The sequence below is a fragment of the Dromaius novaehollandiae genome, chromosome 5, assembly GCF_036370855.1.
Source record: "Dromaius novaehollandiae isolate bDroNov1 chromosome 5, bDroNov1.hap1, whole genome shotgun sequence".
Lineage (NCBI taxonomy): Eukaryota > Metazoa > Chordata > Aves > Casuariiformes > Dromaiidae > Dromaius > Dromaius novaehollandiae.
In genome coordinates this window covers 64281682-64300375 of record NC_088102.1, presented here as the reverse complement: position 1 = coordinate 64300375, position 18694 = coordinate 64281682, and the positions used below count along the sequence as shown (strand labels likewise).

General features: G+C 37.3%; 1 protein-coding gene across 8 annotated transcripts in view; it reads left to right on the top strand.

Moving 5' to 3' along the window:
* The window catches only part of PLEKHA7 (pleckstrin homology domain containing A7), a 160885-nt gene that overhangs the window by 36692 nt on the left and 105499 nt on the right, over nt 1–18694 (top strand). For 2 of the 8 annotated variants that reach the window (XM_026104508.2, XM_026104505.2), the window contains exon 1: nt 17675–18060. The exons of 5 other annotated variants lie outside the window; for them this stretch is intronic. In XM_026104508.2, the coding sequence (XP_025960293.2) occupies nt 17990–18060 (71 nt within the window). In that variant the 5' untranslated portion in view covers nt 17675–17989. Of the gene's footprint in view, nt 1–17674; nt 18061–18694 lie in introns of those variants that run through there. One more of the 8 variants, XM_026104506.2, reaches the window with a different exon arrangement.

Below are 18694 nucleotides of genomic sequence, written 5' to 3'. Positions count from 1 at the left end.
TTATTACGTTGTCGCTATGATATAATACAATACACGCAAATATACATAACAGAGGCAAACTCTTGATTTTAGGCTGCTGTCTTTAAAACCACTAACTTTTGTTTTTGATGAAGAACTTGCCTTTTTCCTTTGTTCTGTTTTTTGCTACTGGTAACGAGGCCATCCTCTTCTGAAGCCTAGCTGTTCCCAATCGTTGTTGTGCATTTGAAAAATCCTGTTAGCAATGGAAATGTGGTAAAGCTCTTCTTCTGCCTTGGCCAGAACAGGTGTTTTGTAAGGGTATGTGGGGAATAAGATGAGAGATTTCTGGAGAAATAATAATTCTAGTAGAAACCATAAATGTCAAGGAAATGGGCTTTGCTTATAAAGCTACTGTTCCTTTGATGTGGTAAATGTCTCTTTACTGTGCATAAGTACATTGCTTAGAAATGAAGATGCAGCTGGGTTTGTTTTAATCTTACTGTTAACCCTCAAATACCAAAAAAGGTAGGGTCAGTTTTTTCACTCGGTGTAATCTGACTTTGATTTGAGAAAATGGATGGTAACCACCTTCCTTACCATAGTGTAGATAGAACTGCCAAGACATGAAAAAAAAATTGTTAAGGAAATGCTTAACTTCTGCCAAAAAACTTTCACTACTGCTTTTGGCTGTTAAATTTTTGGGTAAGCACATTTGTTTACTCTGTCCAAGAGTGCCAAGTCGTGCAAGCTGTAGTATTCCAAAATGTGCTGCATGTTAAACTTCTGAAACTAAAATGTGCAATCGGCATTTAAAAGGGTAAAAAAAAAAAAAAAAGGGTCCCCTGTGTTTCTTCCAGCCTCTATTTTATCCAGAACCGACTGTTTTTTTCCCCCCTTTCCTTTGTGAATGTCTGATCTTTCAGTCTTCATCAAATGTCTAGAAATAGGGTGAGTGGCAATTTATCTTCAGTTTGACAGAGTCACAAGATTACTTCCTTTAAACAGTGGATAACTAATCAGAGATAATGTAAAACTGCAAACTGATACGTAGGCATATTTAAGCATGACTAGGATAGTCAGTAAAGTGAATATGAAGTAAATAAAGATGTGCTTCCAGTGTTTAAACTCTGCATGGGTGTTCTCAAAGCAAAACAAGGGGGGGGGGCTTAGTGCACATTTATGGCTGCAGATGTATACAAGGCTCTTGCTGGAACTGAGCAGAAGCAAGAGATGGTACCACTTTCTTTTTTGTCATTGATTCTTACTTGTCTGTCTTCTCCCCTCCAAGATTTACTGTCCCATTGGATCAGCCAGCAAAACTGCATATATAGCCTCTTTCTAACCCAGTCTGTCAGTGACGTGGGTTACCTTATACTCTGTCATAACATTTTTTTGAAAAACAAGGGTTGTTTTGATACAACTGGGTTAAGGAACAAAAACATGTACATTTATGGTGGCTGCTCTGAAGGGGACAGTGACTGACCTCTGTAAGTGTGAGATGATGAGCTGGAGGTAGTAGCCTAGCAACACCTCCCCTGCAGCCAGTAATCTAAGCCTGAGAAGTTTGAATTGCCCTAGTAATAATTAGCCTTTAAACCAAAGTTATGTGAATGTCTTTCCAAGCATGTATGTTTTAATCTCAAACCTGTCCTTAATCAGCACAGACTTAAGTAATATAGGTATTCTATTATAAATATGTATATTGATATTTTGTAAGTTTAAATCTAAGCTTGTTTAATTTCATACCTTATAAAATCATACTACTAGCTATAAATATTTTATACTCTGGAAGATCAGTGAATAAAACTTTCAGTCTTTACAGTTAGTTCTTAAATTACTGTTTCTTCTGAGAAAATCACTGAGTACTTGCAGTCATAGCATTGTCCTTTTTGTAATGCAGAATGATTAAAAACAAAAGTTGATGGGAAATTGTTCATCTGAATTTCATAGATCTTGCGTGAGGCCTCAACTGATGTGACCCATGCAAACACATTGATTCTACAGTTGTCACCGACTTTTCAAAATAGAGCTTTTAAGCAATACAAAATCTATGGCGTAGATGCATAAAATTACACATCACATGTCTAAATATTCTTTAGTGCAGTACCTCATACTTCTTGATAAACTAACCGTATGTGTGAAGTACTGTAATGTTCCCAAGGAATTCTGGGAACCAAATAAGAAGACTGTAAAGCAATATAGAAATGGTAATGTGGGTGTGGGGGGGAATTTATAAGTAGTGACTTTTTTACCAGAGCAGTTAGATCTCACTGTTCCATATAAGAATATATGTGGTCGTTTAGTACTTCATCAGAATGGTTTATGCTGCCATCAAGAGGAAATTGTATCGCAAGTAGTTGCTTCTGCACAGAGGTACTGATTGTATTATTTAAACAACTTAAAATTAAGACTAGTGAAGCTACTTTTAAATTTCTTTGAATGTGCCTGCAGAATTAATAGCATATTTTGAATAAATAAATCAGTTCACAAAAAATCTTTACAAATCTTTAAAAATCTTTCTTTAAAGAAGCATAAGCATTTGGAAAGTAAAGGTGAAGTGTTAAATGTGAGTTCTTACTGGTCTGGGTAGGTCTGGTGTTTAGGTTTTTGGTTTTTTGTGTTGTTTTTGTTTTGTTTTCTTTTAAGAAACTCAGTGAAGCCTGCAGTATACTTCTGACATTTTGGAGAAAAAAGTCTAAGACACCTTCTGTAACTTTCTAAGTCCTAATAATTCTGTTTTTGCTCTACTACGCAAAAGGAAAGATCTCCTAGAAAGCCACCTCATTTGTGATGTGAAGTTTACGTTGCATCTTTAGGCTAAGCACAGCCTTGGAAACTTCTATAATGCAATTACGGTATTCTTTCTTTGTTTCCGATGACAAAATTAATCTATTGGAGCAGAAGTAACCTGAGAATGACTTTGACTTTTTAGGATGTATTTCACAAAGTCAAATACCGGAAGAAATCAGAATGTAAAGTATTATGTACGGTTTTAAAGACTAATAGTTCATACAGTGTCTGGTATTCTATCTGTAATTTCTTTATAGTACCAGTAATGTCATGCATGAGGGGAAATGTTTTCTTGGTCTACAGAAGTCCATCAGAGTTGTATTGGGGGGGGGGGGGTTGTCCTTCAATACTTCCAGAGCCATTATAATATTACTGATGGCTCAGTATGGACAAGGCATTTATGGTTGATTCTGAAGAATGACTGGAAGGATGGGAAGGTGGGATTTCATCAATTGTAGTGGCAGCACTGCAAAACGGAATTCATCCCTTTCTGCCCCTTCTGGTTTGTGGGAATGAATGACGTAGGGAGTAGTGTAAGGTTTTTATTTTTGCATATAGTAAAAGTTTGTCAGCGCTGTGCAGCTGAAATACTACAGTTTTTTCCTGATGTTGCTCTAAGCCTTCTATCTGCTTGTTTCTGGTTTTAGCGTATCCTTAGGAAGTACTGTCTGCAACATGTTTGGTGAAGTAACATCATATAAGTATCATTTAAAAGCAAAAGTAATTTTGGTGATGACTCATTCATATTAAGATTCCCAGTCTAAAATAATTTGTAGTAAGCAGAGGTCTCTTTGTTTCTTTTTTAAATAAACTTTGTGAGCACCTGCAATTAACTGTAAAGTAAAGGAGTTGTGGAGAGCATGTCAACAATGAGAGTAAAGCCAGAGCAGTGAGTTCATGATAAATAACCCCCACCTTCCAAATACTGAAAGCGTTATAGTGGTGTGGTTGTAAATGATTTGTTTTCACAAAGGCTTCTCTGTATATCTGCAGTGTAACAGAATCCGTATAAAATACATCATCTGAGCTTTGATAGAAATGGCAGAGAATATGCTGAGTTCCTCAAAGAATACTGGTTTCATTGTATGTAATATAAAATGAACATTTTTTTTTTAAAGAGAAAATAAGGCAAACACTTTTCTTGTAACTAAATATATTGGGAAGAGCTTAAAGGCAAATTAATAGAAACGATGTGAACTACTTGCAATAACATAAAATGTTAGATAATTATTTAAACATGGGCTGTTGTTAAGACAAAGTAATGTTAACTTACCAAGACCAGCTCTCGTGTGAGTTTTTGATTGTTTTATGTGTTCATTCTACAGAACAGTTTTAAACATATTTAAGTGAATGGAAAATAAATCATTTTGTGAGGAGTAAAAATTGATTTTCTTTTTTTTAAGGGCCTGACTTAAAACAGTTTTAAAATATAGTAATTCCTGATAATTTGGTTGCTTTAAAGTAGGAATCTGGCCTCTCTTAATAAATTTAATACCTCACAAAACTGAAGAGATTTTTGCTTCGTGCTTCTGAGGAGAAATCTACAGATTTAATCTACCCATTCCAAAAGCGTTCCAGTTCTATAAGAACGTCCATTAAAACCATGCTCGCAGTAGCTGTTTCGGCATTGGTTAAAGTCATTAATCTGGAGAGTGATATTTTCTTGAAAGATGATGTTTAATTTGGCTTCATATAACAAGATGATTAACTTGTTCTAGATGGGAGGAAATCCAGAAAATGATTGTCTTCAAATATAATTATGCAAAGCTTCTGTTTGTCTCAGCAAAGTTGCATGGCCAAGGACTAATGTGGAGAATTAACTAAAATAATTTAACTCTATTAATAAAGTCAATTTTCTCTTTTTAGGAATAATCTGGGAAATAATATCATAATTATAAACAGTTTCTTTGGCATTTGATATTTATACTGCCTTTATCTTGAATGATAGTGTTAAATGGGATGTGGTCATGCTAGGGCATCTCCAGGAGCAAGCAGTTTTAAAATCAGTGTAAAATCAACCAACATCTAATGTTCAAACTTGCATCAGTTACATAAAACAAGCTAAGTATGTTTTGTTTCTCTTAAGCCAGTCTGAACAATCTAAATTATTGTAGAAACCAGTTTTAGTTCTTTTTCTGTGTGTAGATGACCTGTTGGGTAGAAATGATGATGGTGTGGTAGGTGGTATTCTGCTCTAATCCTCTGCCCTCCCCTTTCTATCCTCTGCCCTCCCCTTTCTCTCCTCTGCCCTCCCCTAGGCAGAAAGAGAGGAGTGGAGGCATTAATGATTTTTTTTTTCAAGCAAATAGAGAGAGGGGAAGCTTGGTTCTTTTAATGACTGTGCTTCACTTTTGAATGCTTATCAATGCTTCAGGCTTAGTCATGAGAATGGTTAATGATTGACTGAAGCCAATGGTCCATAAACACTGCTGCGGAAAAAGTATTATCACAGGTATGTGTTGTTTAGTCCTTGCAAGAAGGTGGCAGTGGTTCATTTCAAACCCTCTGTTTTCCTGTGTTTTGCATACTAAATGCCTGAGATAATGTAAGAATTTTGTGGTGATCTCTTACAAGTTTTTCTGAGTTTTCTGTTCTGTAACTTTAAATGTGCAGTGTTTGTTTAGTGCCCTGTTTTTCAAAGTTCATTTTGTGATTGGAATACCTGCCTGGAAGTTGAGGACTGTTATCTGAAATAATTAGGGCAGTTTGTGTTGGATATTGCTGGCACACACTGTTAACGCCCTGAGTGTCTTGCAGTACTTGCATTCCGCCTTTGGGAAAGATACTGAGGAGAGAAGGGTAGGGTCGTTTCTGCTCATTGTGGACTTTGCCTGCAAACCGATGATTGATTCTTATCAAACAGAATAAATATTTTCATTATTTCAGAAGTGTTTAAGTAGGTTTTATTAAGAGAGTGAAAGTATTTCTAATGCCTCTGAAGTAATTAGACTGCTTTAGCAAACAGAAGCTCGGTTACAAAGTTCCATGAAAATACGCCTCATCTTGGAATATGTCTAGTTAGTTCTTAAAATGACTAAGTTGTATTGTTTTCCAGGTTTGAGCCTACATGCTTTACATTTTCTTTGTCATTTTCAAGAGAAGAAATGCAACTTTTCAATTTCAGGCAGAGAACCTAAGGTTACTCAGCTGTTGTAAACATGATTCATTTCACAGGATTTAGAAGATAAATCAAAATATAATTAATGACTTTTATTTGTATGTGTATGTGAGTGTGTGTGTGTGTGTGTGTGTGTGTGTGTGTGTGTGTGTGTGTGTGTGTGTGTGTGTGTGTGTGTGTGTGTGTGTTAAGGAAGGTCCTGGTCATGTTGTATGTGGCTTTTTTTTTTTCCCTCTTCTGTTTAGTAATGGTTCCCATGTCCTTGGAAAGCATGTGGCCCCTCTTCCCTTGCTCGCTGACATGCCTAGTACTGTTAGATGTTTATTTTGTTTTGTTTCTATAAATCTATGTTCTTTTACAATTCTATGTAGCCCTTTTTTTTAAGTGTGACCATGAGTAGGTATTGTATATTGCATTATTTCGTAGTTAAGTTTAATTTCTTCCATTTCAAGAGTGCATATTATAATGGAAATCAAAAGAGCATAACAGTTTAAAGGATTCATGAGCATTATTTTTTTTTCTCAGATTAAAATGACATGACAAAGAATATGTCAAAATTAAATAAAATTAGTTCTTATACCAAAAAATGAAGAGTTAAACAGTTGACAATTGAAACAGAAGAGTATGAAATATTTAAATTTCAGGGAATAGGTTGGATTTAACTCTAGTTTTGTTTGTAGTACTGAATTGCCATTTACTGACGTATGGATTGACCTACCAAATGAAAATGTTTTGCTATATAAATGAAAATTTTTAGGTGCAGTGAACAAATATAAGTATAATGACTAGTGCTGTCTGTCTACTTAAACAAAAGAAATGTTTTTTCAGGGAGACTGAGATGACAAAAGCTTGTTTAAAACTATGTTTACAACCTTCCTGTCTTACAAGCAAAAAACACCCACCCTGCTTTTAGAAGTCCGGGTGTGCCTGTGGGGACAAATCGGTAGAATTCACTAGACTTAATAGAACAAGATGAGTTTGGTCTGTTTCTTTTTAATGTTCAGGTTGTAATAAATTGTTCTAAACAAAGAAATAACCTTTAACTGATTTAAAAAATCAAGTTCTCAATTTTGTGTGTAACTCTGGGGATCAGTTTGTTGCCTTTCATTTGTCTGAGCTTTAGGGTTTTTTTTTTATCCTCATAATGACCTTCAGCTGGTTTGAATATGCTAGAGTCAAATAGTGGCAATACTAAAAATATTTTATCATGAGTATTTCAGATTACTTGTAACAATGATACTAAATGAATGCAAGCCAGCTCTGGTTTAGAAGCCTTAATTAGGAGAGCTTGTTTTGGAAGTGTTTGCCTTTATCATCCTGACTTCAGGGGTTTGTACACCCTACAGTTTCTTTCTACTCTCTTTCGTTTGAGGCACATTGAATTACACTCATTACCAACTTTGAAATGACTGAGTTTCATTTTTGTTAAATTGTAAAACTTTTCTATGATCTGGTATGTGATTTGCACAATTTATGAGGCATTATTTACAGTTTATTTTGGATAACTTTGGATTTACAGTAATTTTGGGTAAGTATCTTTCATTAGGGCCCTGAATATAAAGTACTTACCTTTAAGGTAAAAAAAGACACCATGACAGTTTTCTTACATAGAAAACTTTGCTTGTTTTATCCTGAAGATCAAAAACAGATGCAGCCTTCCTTACTTGCAAGCCTGTGAGATGCACAGTATATACTGTGGAGCCCTCATGCAGGGGCAGCAAACTGAAGTTTGGATGTCATTAAGTAGGCATCTGTTTATTAATATGAGTATGTCTGTGGCAAAGACAGACATGTACTTTCTGGTAGCTCAGGTAAATGAAGATTTATTTGGGGTATGATAGAGAGAAGCCCAGAGCTGTCTTCTAAATTCTAAGTAATTTTTAAAAACTGCTGTAGTATCAGCATTCCAGAAACCAGTGGCTTCTACATATATTTGTAAATGACTTTTTATTTAATCACTTTAGTCCAGTTTACATGCATCCGTACGCAGCAAAATACTGTATTTCCTGTTAGTTTTTATCAAAAGTTTATCCCTTTAAAGCTTATTAGACTGACTCAACTTTCTAATTCCATCATTTTGTTTAGTCTTCTGTTCGATATTCTCATGTTACCTAGCATCAAATACTTGTTTGTATTCTGTATAGATCTTTTTTAAGTAGGATAGACTAGCTTAATCCCTTTTCAGGCCCTCCATATTTATTATTTAGTAACGTCGTGTCTTCACAAATGCGAAAATAACCCTTTTAAAAAAGTTTAGAGAAGTTATTTCAGATTTAAGACTATGAAATTATCTCCTACGGTAAGATAATGTAATTTGATTCTGTAATTTGCTTTGAACTGAAATGTGGAACAGCTACTGATTCCGCAGCAGACAAGATTTGCACTCTTATGTTTAGAGGTGCAGCGCGCAGAAGAGAGAATCGTCACTCCCGAATGGCATTTGGAAGATAGACGGTAGCTGGTACATGCTGTAAAAATATGTGCTCTCTGGAGCTGTTTAGAAAGGTATTGTACAGATGGATCAATTTTGAAATTCTGCGAGGAACTAGGTGGGATTCTTGTTAGTTTGGGACTTGTTTGTTTTTGTTTTGTTTTGGAATTCTCTGCTCTTTTTGGACAGAAATGCTGCTGGCAGATTTGCAGCTATAGTAGTCCTAGTTTTCAAGTACATAGATGCTGTAGCCTTTCTCCACCGGACTGGTATACCAGCCCCAAACTTCATTGGTGCATTGCGGGTGACAGCCCCACTGCTTTGTGCATGCTGCAGTGCTGGGGAAAGAGGTGTTTAGTCCTTAGCCACCCGCTTCCGAAGCTAGCGTGAGGGGAACTGCCAGACTGAAAGACTGAACAGGCTCGTGTGATGTAGCATGGTGTCATAGCCTATGTTGTGGCCTGTGAAGCTTTTACTTTCTGGCAACAGAGGTTTCTCTCTTTTAGTTTGCAGGCAGATGACTGATTGCTGGCAATGAGTAATGAGTACGAGTGTAGCCAGAAAATATGTTTATTCTGTGTCCTGGGCAAGAGTCATGGGAGTGATACAGAAGGAACGTGGTGATGGAGTTTCTCATTTTCTGCTTGCGTTGGGGATGACAGCATCAACCCAAAGTTTAAGTAATCCCTGGCAGGTTAAGTTCAAAGATGTACAATACAGACTGTCCATGTGCAAAGTTCATCTACCTCAGCAAGTACCGAATAACCAGCATGTGCATGCCTCTGACTGTTGATAGCATGTCAATTGAATTCTGGCAGCTAGTAGCTTCCAGTTGCAGGTTAGTTGTGGCTGATTGGCTCAGTGGGAGTTGCTGTTGGAGAGAGTGGCAAAGTCATAAGGAAGGTATTTACCCCTTCCTATCTACGTCACCATCAGTGCAGTGACTTTGCCTCTGTGAAGCTTCATGGCTTGCACCAGCTTAATTTACAGCTCAAGTATTCCTCTTCTGCCGCAGCAGACATCCTGAAGCTTTGTGTTGGCAAGTGGGATTTTTCTCACTCATTCTGCAAACTGTTGTGGATCAATTTATCCAGCCATAGGGCAGAATGGCCTGGCTGAGAACAGTACGTGGCTGTTTAGCAACTTGTGATTGTAGGTTTGCAGACAGGACGATTCACTGTTGCAGTTCAACAGGATAGGGGTCTTTCTCTGATTGGCAGGATGCCAGCCTTGTTCAGTTGCTTGTGAAGCTGTATTTCGGGAATCTTTGGCCACCATGCGCAGTCTGCCTGAATGCTTGCTGAAGAAGCATGCATTGGTTATCTGAAAAATAGGTCAAGATTGCTGATTTTTAGGCTCAGTTCTAGTTTACTATCATGCAATATTTGTGAAAGCCATTGAGAATTCCTGGCTGACAGTTGAAATGTGGTGGTGAAAGATACCCAAGATAGAGAACAAGTGAAATAATTCTGTCAAATGAAATTATTTGGCCTTTATGGCACAAGGCTCTTTAAATGGCTTATTTTGGCCTGTGAGCTTAGTTTTTCACTCCCAATTTCGTAGTTGCCCATCCAGCCTTCTACATTCAGAATAAGCAAGTTAGCAGAAAATAAATGTTGCAACTGAAAACAGAAATGGAGGGTTTTTTTTTTTCATTTAAAAAAATGTTCAAAGGTATTATGTGCCAGGAATAGGGCAACAGGAGCATAAAACTCACCATTGCGCAAGAGCTGTGTGGGTGGTGATTCTTTCTGGATATAAGAGCTTCTGTTTTGGCTCTTCAGTGATCCGGGTTTTACATATGGCTGCATGCCTCCTTTTGCTTTGAGGCACAGTGGTAAATAGTATTGTTCTAGTAACCCTGAACAGAGGACCTATTTCACCCTAAAGGGTCCTTTTTTGAATGGGGCAGAATTGCTGCTGGTACATACCTCTACGTGGCCCTCCAGTGCTGTTCTGTGTTGTTCTGTGTAATGCTAGGAGATTGACAGACTGGACAGAGTAGTGTGCTAAAACCTGGTGTCTGTAGGTCCCATGGGACATTATGATAGAGGGATGATGGCAATATTAATGTCTTGAGCATCCAGAGGAGAGTGGAAGGAATGAAGCCTCAAGCTGCCTGTAAAAATGGAGAGTGGCAAGATCCAGGTAGAGTGGTGAGGGGGAGAGGAGTGCCATCTCCAGCTTGGGCACAAAGGCCAAGAAGATGTGCTTACAAGTACTAATCAGCACGCACAGCCAAGCAGAGCAGGCATGGGATCTTAAGTATAATCCGTGCCAGGAACTGTGATTTTTGACTTCATGTAGAATTAGAATTTGTCAGATTTATGGAGGCTGGGTAGACTGCACCATAACTGCATTTAGCAGTGTTGACTTTCGGATAGTGCTGCTTAGTGTGTCCTGCAAGTCAGGGCTCTGTTATTGGTTTTTTTGAGCATCTTTACAGCCTGTCTAGATAAAGTAGCTAAAAGCAGTCTTAAGTTTGGGCTGAAAACATCCAATTTATGTTTAGATGAGAATTTAATAATTTGATAACTTTTTGTTCTGGAATGGAAAAAATATATTAAAAAACCTGTTATTTCTTAATTCAAGTAAGAATGTCTGAAAGGACTAAGGTAGTAAGCTGACACATCAGTTCCAGTAACTCCACTATGAATTCACAAATGTTTAGAAATAATTCTAGGAAATGTTTAGAGATAATTCTATGTTTTGTTTCAGGTGTAGGAATTTTTTAAAGCTAGTTTCAGATTCTGACAGCAATGTTCAAAACAGATTTTTTTTAAATCCAATAGGCAAAATAAAGTATACTTTGTGGCATTCTTCCATATCTGTTTATGCCTTTTGAAGTTCATTTTACATCAAGTAGAATTTAGCTTTTTAGTATGTGTTTGTAATGACTGATTCCTGGCATGATGTTTAGAACGTGTGGAAGCTGGCCTCTGTTCAGAGAGCAACTAATCTTAAATTAGGGTCACTGTTCTGTTGTGGTATCACCCCTGATAATAAAGGGAAAATCCTGTAGTTCAAGTCTGTGCCTCTGAAGAGGAGCATGGAATGAAACAGAATTGCTTGCTTTCATTTATGACATCTCAAAATTAACCTTCTGGATGCAGAAAATTAACCTTCTGGATGCAGAAAACTATGCATGTATATACTGCATCCAGAAGCTATAGCTTGATCTTGCTGTTCATTGTACTTTTATATCCCTCAAAGGACTAATCCTTTATAGAAAAAAAATCCTTAAATTTTGGATACTCTGCTCTTCAAGGTCCTCTTTCTTCTACTTAAAGGAGTTTCATCTGCTATTCCAGCCTGCATGGTTGCAGAGAGGAGTGCATTGGCATTTCATATTGCAAATGATGCTTTTCTCAGGAACTTCACGTGGTATGCAGGTTGCTTCGAAGTAACCCTTCTGCAGATTGTGAGTGTAGCAAAAGCAGATGAAAGCCAAGTCCTGCATAATTTCTGCATGTTTTGGTATCTGGAAAATTAAGTTTGGGAATCCCATTTTTCCTCTTTCAGGAAGTGTAGGAAGGGAAAAAATCAAGCAGTTTGCTACTGAGAGGCTTCGCTAAAGCAAAGCAAAGAATGCCTGTTTGTAGTAGCTAGGCTTTAAACTTCTGTGAGCGGTTTTGCATCCCCAAATGGACTTCAGCCACTACGTGGAAAGGCTGGGCATTGAGTCTGTTCTGTGGAGGGTGCTATGTTCCCCTGCTCACTTCTGTTTGAGAGGAATGAAAGCAGGCCCATGGGTACACAGGTAACAGAGGATTGCATAGGGCTTGAAAAGTCTTAAAACTATGTATGTTGTTTCTGGTGCTGGTATTTGGGCATAGCTGATGGAGTTTTGATCTCGTACCTGCATACCAAGGGAAGAGAATATATGCACTTTCAGAGGACCTAGCCCCACAGTTAAATCCCGCCCCCCCCCCCCACACACTTCTGACCCATTCAGCATTTCAGTGGCTGACAAGGGGCGCAGCTGCAACTCTGAGCAGCTCCTTCCAAAGGAGATCTTGCTCCTTTACCCAAGTACCGTAAAAGAAGAAACTTTCGAGGATTTTTTTGTGTCATAAGAGATGCCAACTTTGTGTTCCAGTATTCAGTTTGAGAGGGTAGCTTTACACTCACTCTGCTTCTTTGTAAAGATGAATGAGCAATTAGCAAAGTGTAGAGAGTAAATGGAGAGACAAGCTTGAGAAACTGAGAAGTATGCTCCTTGAAAAGACGATGCTTGCGTTTCTTACGAGCCTTGCCCTTTGGGTCAGTTTTGTCATCATCACTTGACATATTTTGGGACATGGAAGTAAGGTGGGGAAAATATGGAGAAGTTTGGGGAAAATTCCTGTATCTTTGTGAAGTGTGCCACTCTTACCTGTTTAATGGCGGTTGCGTGCTCTTTAACAGTAGAATATTGACTTCTTTTTCAAGTGTCGACTGGGAATGATGTAAAGCTGATAGAGGACGAGGGTGGGTAACAGGCAGCCATGTCTAGGCTAGATAAATGAACTATCAGGCTGAATGAGCTTGTTAAATAGACCTGCCTGGATAGTGTTATGTATATGCTAAGAAGGCTGCCTTAACAGAAGACCTTTTACTGGAAATAGTTCATGGAGGTAGAGAGGAATTGAAAGCTACTGGAATGTAAACAGAGAAACCAAGTATTAGGAGGGCGGGTAAATAGGGGAAATTTTAAAGCTTGGAAGGGGGCCAGGAGAGGGGGGGAAAGGTGCGTGCATCTTTTGCTTTGAAGAACCTGGTTTAGTTGAAATCGAAATACAAACATCTTCATGTACTGCCTTTTTTCTTTTAGAGGTTGCTCACTTTTCTTTACTTTTCACTAGATACCTACCTGGAAACAACAACAGGTCTGCTGATTCTGCATCTGCGTATCTAACAGTTTTATTTCAGAATTGTTTTCTGTGATGCTTAACACAGTCTAAACCTCTGCTGAAGCTTTTTGTGGTCAGAGCATTGGTTTTTCCACTTCTTTCAGTCTTTTCTTGGTGTTTGATGAAGGGTGAGTTTAGGCTGTAGCTTTTCTCTTGACGACATCAGTAATTTGGGATTCCCCCTTTTTCTACCCCCTGTTGTCAGGAAATTGGAGATCTTTATCTTTTAGATCTCTAGTCATCTGTCAAAATAACTAAAATTGATCAGAAGAATCAAAAGTAAATGCAGGTTTGTTCGAATAGGATTCTTCCCCCAAATATGACAGTGATGATTTGGGTTTTCTTAGGAACCTAGGCTAAGAAGAGATCTTAGTTCAGTTGTTTAAACAACAAGAAGTTTGAACAACATGTGTTATTGTCGAATGAGTAGTCTGCCTCAGAGGAGTGCAAAGCCTTTCGTTAACGGGATGTTAACAATGTTTTCTCAGATGGATGTTTTCTCACAGTTTTTAGTAGGTAGCAGTGAGCGTATTCACCAAAGCATGAGGGTTTTGTTCTCAAGTTCTCTTTCCTTCCAATATTCTTCTGTTATCACTTCCGGATATTTTTGTTTTCTATGTAAATGTCCAATTAGTCTTTGACTCTGGATGAGTTTAGGGGCCTCAGTGATAGTGTCCTTTATCAGTTTTGAATTTACCGTGTTTCAGTCTTGTTGAATGTTTCCCTGCTCTTGTGTTTCGTACAGAAAGGGAAAGCTTTCTGTTAAGTTTTCTAAGTACTATTCATTATATTGAATATCTTTGTATTATTTTCTTTGTAAAGAATACTGCTATTTTCAGACTTCATACAAGGTTTTTTTCTACATTTCCTGTATTTTTTTCCATCTATTTTAGTGTCTGCAATACATTTCTTAGCAGGGAAGGAAAATACCCAATACAGCATTTTGCATGTGAGGAAATTACTGATTTGTGTCATTGGTGTTACAATAATTTCTGCATGACACTTCATTCTACTTTTTAACTGGATATATCAAAATGCGTATAAAATGTTATATCACATAACTGTCTGCAATGTGACTGCTTTTACTTCTAGATTTGATGAAGTTAATTTAGATTCCAGTAATGAGATTAGTTTTTCTCTTTCAGTCTGCCTTTTTAGTTTAAGCTATTTTCCATTAATTTACCAATAACTTTACTTGTCTGAAATACCTGAATATTGTCATGAACTTTTTACTGTATTTAAACAAAACAAAACAAAACCCCCACATTTCTCCGGTCTTTCAGCCTAGGTTTTTAAAGTGCAGTTACACCTCAGTTACTATATTACGTGTATTTTCAACTAGCAGCATTAAATGCCGTAATGGCTAGCAGGTCAGTTACTTAATTATTAAGGTCATTTTGAGTTCTGGAACACACAGTTGTTGTGCCTCAAGCTTATTTTCTTTGGTTTTGTTCCAGTTAAGTAGTAAGTAGTACACGATCTGCTATGCCAAACAATACTAGTGTCTTTTTTTTTCTTTTTTCCCATAAGTTTGTTTGGCTCCAAAACATGGAAGTAAAATTCAAATGAATGTGACTGCATTTGGAATGAAGCCATTTGTCTCTCTTATTGGTGCTGGTGTTTGGCAGGTAAATGTGGATCTCAAAAGTAGTTCTGTACTATAATCAAGCTTGCTTGTGGAAAGAAGTTAAAGGGGCACTAGAAAAGTGATGTGCATCCTTGTGTGGAGGTGTTTTTTGGTTCTTAACAGATTTTCTCTTCCTCTCTCTCCCTCTTAGCCATGAATTCCCTTCCTGTTTCCAAATTACTGAACTGATATAATGATTATAAATGAAGAATTCTGACTCCGTAGAGATCATCTTAAATTCAGGCTTTGTCTGCCTATTGTGATCTCACTTATTTTCTTCTTTAAATGCTGCTTAATGCTGTGCACCCTTTAAAAACTGTGTAGTTTCCACCACATTTCAACATTTAAATGGCTTTTATATTTAAATTGAAATTTCAGACCAATGATGCTTCTGTTGTGTCTCCTGCTAGGAGCAGGAGAAAAAAAGAAAGCTCTATTCTGAATACTCCCACACATTTTTTCCTCTCAGAATACTACAGCTATTTTATCGCTTCATAAATCTTTAATCAAAGGATTTCAATACTTAATTACAAAAAAAGTTTAACCTCACATCATTCCTTTACTGCCAGTCAGTATTTTCCTTGTTCTGTGGATAAGCAAGGCATTAAGGAGCTAAGTGATTTTTGCAAAACAGTTAGCAAGTTGGTGGCAGGCTCTGAAACTCCTGATTTGTAAGCCTCTAGTCTGATGACTTAACACTAACATTCTCTTCAGCTAGCAAATCAATGCCCTAAATCCTGGTTGGGACTAATCAGAATTATTCTTTATTGAGAATTATTGAATAAATGTGTTAATGGGATTCTGACATGCTGTGATTATCAGTGGAGGTAGGCACCAAATAAAAAATCAGCCAACACACAGGATGCAAGTTTACCTGATGGCTTGTCAGGTCCAACCACAGCAGCATGGCTGAATGTCCTATATGGGCCTGTCCCATATGTCAAGAAACAGCTACAGAATAGGGATGAAAACTAACAGCACTTAACATAACAGCAAAAAGTTGTATGCATGTGAGAGGAAGAGAAAACTACCAGGCCTGGCCAAATCACCGATTCCATTCCATCTAATTGAGGTTATCTGTGTGGTTTTTGAGAGTAGTGGTGTCTGGAATTAATTCTCTATGCTATATGTGGCAGAGATTGTAAAGATTATTTTTCAAGACTGTTTGTAAAATTCAGCTGATATCACAACATCGTTTGTGCTTGAATTGCATTTTTAAGCTTTATCTCTACAGCCAGGAGAGGTATAAAAACTTCTGCAAAATTATTTGCCCAAAAGCTTGTTTATTTTCCAACCATATCAGTTGGGCTAATAAAATAAATTACTTTTCTGGGCAAACTTTCTTCTGGTTGTAATATTCTGGCATTTTTATAGGACTTCAGAAATGGGTGCTTTCTGGGTGCCACAGCAGCCTGTGGAATCTGCACATTAGTCTGCATGCAAGTGCACATCGTGTTAACTGTGTGAAATGGCCTGGGATTCCCCATGTTGTAGCTAGCAGAAACAGGCAATTACTTGACTGAGCTCTGTGTATGATAGTTTGCAGAACTAATCGATAAGCATTCTCAATTTTTTGAGGACCAAGTCCTTACTGTGTAGAATTTGATTGCTTTTTTTGTCTGCTGTTTTATTTGCATGTGAAATGGTCATTTCAGGTTCCCTGGGTCAAGCCCCCTTTCCTACACCTTGAGAGATACTAGTTAGGCAATGTAAAACCCCATAGTGTTGTTAAACAGTATTAAAAAACAGTTGATTTAGTCAGAGGTTCCTCTAACCTTATATGTGGATTTGAACAAGAAATCAAACACTTTGCTGAGATCAGGTTTACTCTTAAATTTAAGAGAAAATTAAGGTAGAAGCACAAGCTCCCATCCTTTTAAGTCAGTCTTTAAAAGTTATCTGGAATAGCCACCAAGTTTTGTACCATTGGCTTAATGACTGAGATATTTATTAGCAACTCATAATAAAACAAGTGAGACCAATTTAGTCTTTTCCCAAAACTTAGAGGTAAAATATAAATAATATGTCATGGTGTGGATGCATTAAATCCAACGTTTTCATGTTCTCCAGTGCAATTACCACAGATAATGGAACACATTTTAAATCTGTCCTATTTAATATTTTGCTAAAACTTAAGCAAGTCTTCATGTGAGGGCACTGTACAAATCCTTTACCCTAAGGTTAGTGTCGATATGAAATCACTTCATTATATTTGCCATTAGTCACGTCACTAGGCTTTACTATGGCTACTCACGTTTCTTCCTGTTTTTCAATTGTCTTTTCATTTCCTAAGGCAGGCATGCATAAAATAAACTTTCATGTGACTTACCTGTCTACTGTATATCCCTTTCTTTGGTTTATTTATGTTGTAGTAGAATATTACTAGAGTGCATGCACATAATTTTATTTCTATGTTAAACAGCTTAAATACTGTGGCTTAAGATTCCACCGCCCACCCTTCCCTCCTGCCTCCCCATAGTTGTGGGTGTAGTGTGATATGGTTCTTTTCTAGCAGAGGGAAAAAACTCAGAATGATTTTTATACTGCGGTAATGTGCAGTAGTGTGATTTGATGTTGCTGATAATAGTATGTATTGTGTATTTAACTGAAATTAGAAAAAAAATTGTCATTAAGGTCAAGGTTGTGGATCTTGCGCATTTTCAAGGAAATTCTTGTCATGGGCTAAAATCACGTTTCACCTGCAGTCTTGGTCTTCGTTAGCTGATAGGAGGGATTTGCGGCATTGGCAATAAGTTCTGCTGGTTGCTGGCTGCCTGCCAAAGCAGGGCTGCTGTTTAAGACGGCAGGTCTTTCTGCCTTTCTCCAGCCTGAAAGGCACTGCTTTCAAGAAGAATGCGGTGCAGGATTTTATGTCGAGTCAGAAACGACAGGCTGCCCTTGCTTTACTGAAACAACTGTGTGTTTATGATTTTGTAGTATGTGATGTCATGAGGGTGTTGGCTTTTTGGAATTTCACCACTGAGGAAGCAGTTTAATGTGCAGGCAGAATTTTCAAGACCTGTGAATGTGTACTTGGTTTCTTTTTAGTTAGCTCTGAACCGATGTACAGATGGATACACACACACACACACACACACACACACACTTTTTTGGTAAGGAATTAACGTGGAATATGGAAGTGATTTAAGTGGATACGATACCTGAAGGCAATGTCGAGTCAGTCTGGATTTTCAAACTCTGTTCCTCTACCAGGATATCCGTTCTACCAGGTATCATGCAGGTATATCGTGTTTTATCTTTTAATGCGCTTGCATATAAAGCTGTAGCATGGTGCTTGTGTTGCAAATAGAAAAATTTGTTTTGCTTTCTGAAAAAAAATTAATGAAATCCTAGAATTAAGGAAGTGAAAAACATATATACAGTTTTTAAGTGATTTGTACCTGACTTTATAATTAGATTTTCAAAGTCTGCATTTATTCAAAGCAATTATTTTTGATTTGTTAAGACACTACATGTTCTGAGAATGTTGCTACCTGGAAGAATTAAGTTGTAACCCCAGATTTTTAAACTGAGATGTATTGAGATATTTCAGTCATTTAATAGGAATTGGATATCTATGTTGCTGGGAATCGAACTCATCACACAGATTTATGGAAAGCATGGATCATTTTAAATATTTTCTTCCAGAATTGCATAAGGTGAATAAAGAAAGATATTTCTACTGTAGTTCTGCTTTTAAAACTTAACAATTCACAAAAAATATGCCCATGTGGAAAGGTGATAAATGCTAATGCTGTGGTAAAGCTTAATGCTACACGCTTCTTATTGGATGCCTCTTTGGTTCAACAGTTCTGTTAAAAAATCTTTCCAGGAGCGCTGTAGAACAGTTTTATAGAGAAAGGATTGAATTTTAA